The sequence below is a fragment of the Saccostrea cucullata genome, unplaced genomic scaffold, assembly GCF_032062105.1.
Source record: "Saccostrea cucullata isolate Sc308-1 unplaced genomic scaffold, CSIRO_AGI_Scuc_v1 ctg19449, whole genome shotgun sequence".
NCBI lineage: Eukaryota > Metazoa > Mollusca > Bivalvia > Ostreida > Ostreidae > Saccostrea > Saccostrea cuccullata.
This window is the reverse complement of record NW_026939121.1, coordinates 392-8743: the sequence shown is the minus strand read 5'-3', so window position 1 is coordinate 8743 and position 8352 is coordinate 392. Positions and strand designations below refer to the sequence as shown.

The 8352-nt window shown below is 34.4% G+C and overlaps 1 protein-coding gene across 1 annotated transcript; it reads right to left on the bottom strand.

Annotated features, from left to right (window-relative positions):
- Positions 1-7: 7 nt before the first annotated feature.
- LOC134252306 (protein jagged-2-like) lies at positions 8-8076 on the bottom strand (the record flags this gene model as incomplete). The annotated part of the gene is made up of 6 exons (XM_062734747.1): positions 8-946; positions 3898-4020; positions 6436-6572; positions 7236-7384; positions 7491-7623; positions 7919-8076. Coding segments are annotated over 6 exons (1639 nt in total), but the record flags the coding sequence as incomplete, so codon positions are not given.
- Between the last annotated feature and the right edge of the window lie 276 nt (positions 8077-8352).

Sequence of the window (8352 nt, the reverse complement as noted above, 5' to 3'; positions counted from 1 at the left end):
GATTCACACTCGTTTTCATCAACCTCACATACAGTTCCATGAATGCCCTGCGGACATAAACACTCAAAAGACCCAAATGTGTCGATACACGTGGACTGATGTTGGCAAGGATTGGAAATGCATTCATCAATGTTATTCTCACAACGTTTACCAGAAAAACCAGACTGACATGCACAATGAAAATTGTTCACTCCGTCGCTACATGTGGAATTATGTAAGCAAGGATTGGAATTGCATTCATTTATATTTTGTTCACATACTTTACCAGAATAACCTGGTGGACAGACACAAGAGAAGCTGCCATTACTATTTACACAGGTGGCAGATCCAAAGCAGGGGGAGGACACGCATTCATCAACATCAACATCACATAAAGCACAAATCCACCCCTTGGAACAATTACAATAGAAATCTCCCTCTAAATTAGTGCATTTTCCATTTATACAAGGATTGTCATCACACTCATTTACATCTATCTCACAGGTTTCCCCAATCCATGCCACAGGGCATGCGCAGTAAAAGCTTCCGACTGTATTAACACAGGTACCTCCGTTTCCACATGAAAAATTGCGACATTCATTTACATCAGAATCACAAAGTCTGCCAGTAATACCTCGAGGACACATGCACCGGAAGCTATCTATATCATCTACACATGTTGCATTCCCATGACATGGACTGCTGCTACATTCATCAATATTGACGTCACAATGCATACCTGACCAACCCCCTCTGCATTGACATTTAAATCCGCCAATCAGATCTGTACACGTAGCATTATTTTTACAAGGGATTAACAAACAATCGTTTATGTTTTCCAAACACGTCTTTCCAGAAAATCCATTCAAACACGTGCAATGAAATCCATTTATAAGGTCTGTGCAAGTTGCATTATTTTGACAAGGGGAGGATCGACACTCATCTAAATCAATTTCACATCGTGTGCCTAAAATAAACAGCATCCCATGCAAGCGACGTAAAACAAATATTTAAAAAAAAATCAAAATTATTTTTGAATACATGATGGGTTTTGATGATTGGCATACCAATAAGACTCATTACTGATAACTATGATCAAACGAAAACTCGTTATTTAAGATGAATTACAAAATAATGATAAAACGTGCGAAAATCAGGTTGTCAAACTATCCTTTCTATATAAAACATTCAGTGTTTATATTAACTGCATCTCTTTTAGTTCAAAAGGACACTCATATTAGGAGATAACGAACAGTATTCACGATAAAAAAAATTCCATAAAACAGTACACAATAGGAGCAGAGTAAACACGGACCTCCGAAACATCAGAGGTGGGATCAGGTTCCATGGGGGAGTGAGCATCGGTCACATCCGCCGTATGCTCCTTGTCATGATCGGGAAAAAACAGAAAAATCTGTCACCAATTTAGTGTGTAAATAATGAACTAACATAATTGATGAAAAAACGTCAGTCAGAATTCGACTTAATGATAAACTGTATTTGCTGACAAAGTCATTGTATCGACCATAGAACTTACAAAATGATGATTTTGAAATAAGACTGTTGAAATTCTTGTTTCACCAACTTGTTTGTCAATAATTAAAATAAATTTATCTCGTTTTAGAAATTGTGTGTACGTACACTGACTCTGCCGTATGGAATTAGCTGAGATGTATAAACTATCTATGCTGGTGATGAAGGTATTTTGCTTCATATTAGTAAGGAAAGAGAAATTATTTATTTTTAATCGTTTTATTTGCGCTTTTATGCAAAGAATTTACAAACTTCTTTGGAAAACTTGTAACTATTTTAAAATTGTGACGCAATATTAGTCAGGTGTATGACGTCACTGATACATCAATGGGAACGCGTATTCAACCTGAATAATACTGCCAATCTTACGTTTAAAGGCGAAAATGAATTCTATTTTGAAAATAAAGTAGTAATTTTTTGTTAAATAATTTTATTTTGTGTATATATTCTAAATATTTCAGTAGGATTTCGATAGTAAGGTGTTTAGCAGATTTACCGATGCCACGGGAGATAACTCTTACATCACAAAATTTCATAAAAACGTCTCTATATTTTGACAGAAAACTACTATCAAAAGTGTTTTGCCCACCAATTTTATTTTTGAAACTGAAAGACAAAATATTTCTAGATTTAGTTCAGCTTGAATTATAGTCCTGTCAAATAAGTATTGGAAATTACAGTTCTTTGCTTCTGACCTAAATTCAATGGTTTATATAGGGGAATTCAAGAACACGAAACAAAAGGATATTTTACTAAATAAGCAATTTTAAAACAAATCTTCGATTACATTATTCCATATGGACTACATTGATATTGTTTTCACAAAATTTCAAATATTCGTCACATTCGATGTGCCGCCTATTAATACAACCCTGCCTGGTTTTTCGGCGGACTACCTCTTAACAAATGAAAAAATAAATTCATCACGTTTATCATAGAGCATGGTTGTTAGATTACCGTTAAACGTCTTTTTCAAGTAAAATATCCAAATATGAAAAGGTTGAGTAAAAATTATTTGGTACCCTTTATCTCAGTATCACCTGTATATATCGTATCGACATATCGACAGAATGGAAATTACCATTGATAATTGACAATACGTCGTCGATATATCTAAATGTCGATTTGAAGGCCACAGCAAGTGTTTTCTTCTTTTCACGCGTAAGATTTTGGACAAATTATGCTTCATATGAATACAAAAATAGGTCTGATAATAACAGGGCGCAGTTAGTACACATGGATTTTTTAATAGATTGTTGGAATATTTTCTCCAACAAAATATATGTTGTCATCAGAAATTCGAGCATCTTTTTGATGTTAACTTCCGAGTACATAGGCTTGTGTGTACAATCAAGATAATTCCAGCAAAATAATTTCGCAAAAAACACCGGAAAGAACAATGGCAAAGTAAGTAAATTTACGAGTTCCATTTTTATTGAAAAGCAGCTGTCAATGATACCAAAAAGCCTGAATTTTAATGAATCGTGGAAATAGTGTATAAATTTGAAAAGTCGAAAATTTTAATCTGTTGACTTTGGTAAAATCTTGTGATTTCAAATTGCCCATTACTATAGCATCCCCAATTTTTCTTTGTATACAGCCCCGCGCAGTTTTTAAGTTTATATGGTTTTTCGCACAAATTAAGGTCACATTCTTCTCGCAATAAAATTAAGGTCACTTTTTTACTTGCAGTGAATTAAACTAGGTTTCAAAAGAACGCGATACAATGACTGCTGCATTTGACGAGAAACCGTGAAAAAAACATATTGAAATTATCACAATCCATCAGCCATGAACTTTTTAAAATCCTACCAATAACTTAAAGATAAACACGCTATAATCGCTATTTCAATATTGCTGATTTCCAAATATACTACAACGCAGAGGATGTCCATAGGTCTACTGGGCTTGAAATTGAGACCTTCGAAAATTATAACAATTGTGTACAGGGCATAAACACGGACCTCGTAATATTGGCGAGGTAGAGATAGATGTTCCAGGAGGATTAAACATTCCCTGATGACCGGTCACACCTGCCCTGAACCCCATATAAGTATAAACACATAATAGCCAAAATGCAACGGGATCTTAGGTTCTCTTGCTAACACGCTTATTATAATGACCGAAGAATTTTAATTTTTAAAGAAATAGTTTAAATACTGATGTTATGGAAATCAATGTCATCAACTAGTCAAGCTGCTTTAAATTTTGGGTCGGCTAATTTTTTTTACATTTACAGTAACAATATTGATAAGCATGAAAACGACAAAATACATATTGAAAGCAAATTGGAAACACATATATCTGCAAAAGAATTTCCATTCGCAAAAGCAATAATACACATTTTAATAACTGATTCGTATTCAGATGATTATATGTACTAACCGTTGAATCCGTCCGCACAGACACAAAGAAAGCCTCCGTGTGAGTTGACACAGGTGGCGCTATTTACACAGGGTGAACTGAGACAGTTGTCAATCTGGACATGACATAGTGTCCCCTGCCAGCCTGCAACAAAGTTTTATCCTACATTTTAATATTTTTCATCTATTTACGAATGTCTTCTCCCTAATATGATACATGGCGGACCCCCGACTCTCTTCATAGTACTCAGGATTTTTTTTTTTTTTTTGGGGGGGGGGTTATTGTCACTAACTGTCTTTTATTAGCTCTCTCTGAGCCAAAGGCTCAAAGAGCTAATGCTATGGCCATTTGTGCGGTGTGCGTTAACTTTTTAGAACATGGGCCATAACTCAAGAACCCTCGGCCAATCAGTGTCAAATTTGTCACAGGGTATCCTTGGCCCAAGGGCTACCCTTTATACTAAAATAAGGGTTGGGACCTTTAAACAAGGGGAGATAATCAGGAAAACAAAACCAAAAGTACTGGTTGCTAAAAAATCTTCTTCTCCAGAACCACCAGGCAGATTTCCATCAAACTTACATACAAGGATCAGGATATGTTGAAGATTAAAAAGTGTTCAAGGCATGACCCTCGGGCAAAGGGCGTGGTCTCAAGGTCACTTCAAAGTTGACCTAAATTTACAAATAATAAAAACGTTTATATTTTGCTTACTATTAGGACTAGGATCATCAAATCTTGTAAGTTGATGCATCTCAGGACTTCACATCATGTTAACTCAAAAGTAGGTCACGGTGACCTACTTTTCAAATTTTGTGGGCATTTGTTTTCAAATTGATTTGAAGGCATATTTCAGGCACTTTAAGGCCTATGATCATCAAACTTTGTCAGTTGATGCATCTTGGGTCCTTGAACAACTTCAACTTAAAAGTAGGTCACCGTGACCTACTTTATTGAACTTTATGACTAATTCTTCTTAAAACATTTAATCCAATTATTTCAGACACTGAGAGGTTTAGAATCATCAAATCTTGTTAATTGATGCATCTTGGGACCTTAAAACATATTTATGAAAAAGTAGGTCACTGTGACCTACTTTTTGAATTTTGCAGGCATTTGTTTTCGAATTGTTTAAAAGGCATATTTTGATTACCTTCAGACCTAGGATCATCAAACTTGGTCAGTAGATGCATCTTGTGACTTTAAAAAATGTCGACCAAAACATAGGTCACGATGACCTAGTTTCAAAATTTTATGGCTATATTTTAGTATCTTAGGTATTTATTGGCTTAGAATCATCAAACTTTGTGAGTTGATGCATCTTGGGTTTTCGGAGAGTAACAAACAAAAAGAGTAGGTCACGGTGACCCACTTTTGACATTTTATGGCCTTATTAAAATATATACGTTACTTATTGGCTTAGAATCATCAAATTTTGTAAGTTGATGCATCTTGGGTTTTCGGAGAATGATGTCCAAAAAGTAGGTCACTGTGACCTACTTTTTTTATGGCTATATTTTAGATCTTAGGTATTTTATGGCTTTATTTAAGTATCTATGGTACTAACTGGTTTAGAATCACTAAACTTTGGGTTTTCGGAGAATGATGTCAAAAAAGTAGGTCACGGTGACTACTCTCGACATTTTATAGCTTTATTTAGAATGACTAACTGGTTTAGAATCACTAAACTTTGTTTGTTGATGCATCTTTGGTTTTTAAGACCAAAAAGTAGGTCATGGTGACCTACGTTTGAATATCTCAGGTACTTTTTGGCTTAGAATCATCAAACTTTGTCAGTTGATGTATCTTGGGTTTTCAAGGAATGTAGACAAAAAAGTAGGTCACGGTGACCTACTTTTAAATATCTCAAATACTTATTGGCTTAGAATCATCAATCTTTATTTCTTAATGCATCTTCAGTCCTCAGAAAACTTCAATCTTATTATAGGTCACTGTGATGTACTTATGGTTTTTCTATAGCTTTATTATTAAAAATATTTTCAGTCATTATTGGCTAAGAATCATCAAACTTTGTCAGTTGATGCAACTTGGGTCTTAGGATACTTAAGTTTAGAGATTTCAAATAGAAGTGATAGACTGTACAATTTATCAGAAGAGCGATTCAAGGCCCTTGGGCCTCTTGTTTATTTTATCAAAATAAGTATACACCTATATATGAAGTCATGTACTTTAATTTGAAATAAATTCAGACAAATTATAATTAAGTGAGTATGCACCGATATCTGCGTTCTATTACACATAATTATATAAACTTTCCTGTATTAAAAATCAGAACTTACATTTTTAACACATTTCTGATGTCCCTTTTCTATGCTGCTTAAATTAATATCTTATTTACATGTATCTTTAAATTATTTAAATTATTTGAACCGATTTCCACTCTTTATATTACAAAAATCAAGATATCCTCTCCATTTAAACATATAAATGAACCTTATTTACCTTTTGAACACGTTCATTTTCTATGTAACAAAATATATAATTTACCATTTTTAAAAATATTGATGACATCCACTGTTGATGAAACGAAAAACTATTTACCTTTCAAACATATTTTAGATCCCGTATTGGGGTCACAGGTATAGTGTCCGAAACGATCGTCACGTGACTGACAGAAAGTGGCACAGTTTTCCCCATAATAATCCTGGTCGCAGTAAACCTTCAATCTTAACCATAACCTGCAATTAAAAAGGTGTATTTGATGAAACTTAAATTACAATGGAGTATATCTGGCTTGTATAATAAATGTGGAGATTATTCAGCGGTCTGTTTCTTTTCTTTTTTTTTTTTTTTTTTGAGAATGTGATCTCAGAAGGAACTGTTACCTGTCTTTGAAACTGAATGTACTTTATACTCACATTTCTTCTTTAAAATATTGAACTTGAAACTTGAGAGAGAAATATTGAAATATAAAACATTTTCATTTACCTGCACATATGGCCATAACAAATTTTAACCTTTCCCTTATTTTCCAGGGTTATTTTATTCCAAATGCAAAATTAATTTCAATAGAATATTCAAAGTTCTTTATATCTTATCATAACCAAACTTTGCAAAAAGTAGATTGAGTTGTGTCCATTTGCTGGCCCAACCAAGAATGTCAGGTTTTTCATGTCAAAGTTACAAATCAAAAACCTACGAAGGGTTATGTAAAATATCTCATGGTTTCACCCCAAAGATGGCCACCAAATGACACGGATTTTGAAGTCTTTGCTCCCTGTCCAGTTTTCGGCTGTACATACAGAGGTCATAGTGTAAAACTCACAAGGTCAAGACCAGAAATCCATACGTTTATAGAGGATGTACAGGTCACTTGTATTATAAGGTTTATAAAAGCTTACGTTGTGCGTGAGCTGAGAGTGTACGGTACTAACGAAGCGGAAGTGACGTTGAAACCAGGAATAGTTCTATAAATAGCAGCCAGGAAGTCAACGTAATCATCGCTGTTGTCGTCAACATCCCATACTTCTACCTTAATCTTAATGCCACCCTGCAAAGGAACTTTTAATTAAAAATTCTAAACGGTGTTATTTAATTCATACCAATACATACATCATTAAATATCACAGGTATACGATTTTATAATTAAGACTTACCGGCCATAGGGCGAAGGGAAATATCATTGGGTTTGCCACACCTCCTACATTTCCACCGAAGTAGTTGTTGTTATTGTTGGAAACTTCGCCTGTTGATTTTCTTCCATAAGGACACCTGTATACATTGTTGGGTCTACAATACAATCAATGCGACTGATATTCTGTGTTGAATTTATTTTAGAAGCAATATGTGTACATGTATAGACTGAAAATCAAGAACCAGAACTCTTTGAGATTGGGCAAACCATATGTTGTGTTCTTTGTAGGTCTTGCCCTTGTCGTATAATTTAGGAAGAGAAGAGTCACCTGATACCGTTTTAAGCATTACAACATTTAATGATCTTTTCAAGCAAGTTTTTTTCATCTCACCATTTGACTGACAGTACTCGAGCATTTCGGTACTTTCAGTACATTGATTTTCATCTCACCCATTTGACTGGTCCAGACAGATGGTAAATCTGTGGTCACAGTCACTTCCGCTGAAGAAGAATTTCCCGTCACACGGATGTCCGTTTCTCCCCCGGCCCCCAGGATTGTAGTAACGCACCATAGTCAAAGAGATGTGTCCGGACCCCTCACATAGCTGTCAAAAAATATATAATGTTGCAGTAATCTTCTCATTTTAGCTGTAGTATAGTAATATATACCGTAGCGTATATATTATATATTAAGCAAAAAGCCTGTAGCCTACACATCATTTTCTCAGGGATAAAAATTTAGATGAAAAAATAGGAAAGAGGAGTTGATAATAAATTTCATGCCCATTAAATACATTTAGTTGCAAAAACAAAAAATTCACATTTTTATACCTATCACATGTAATTTTTTTCAGTTGTGCTTTTTATAGCCGAAATTCAAGTGT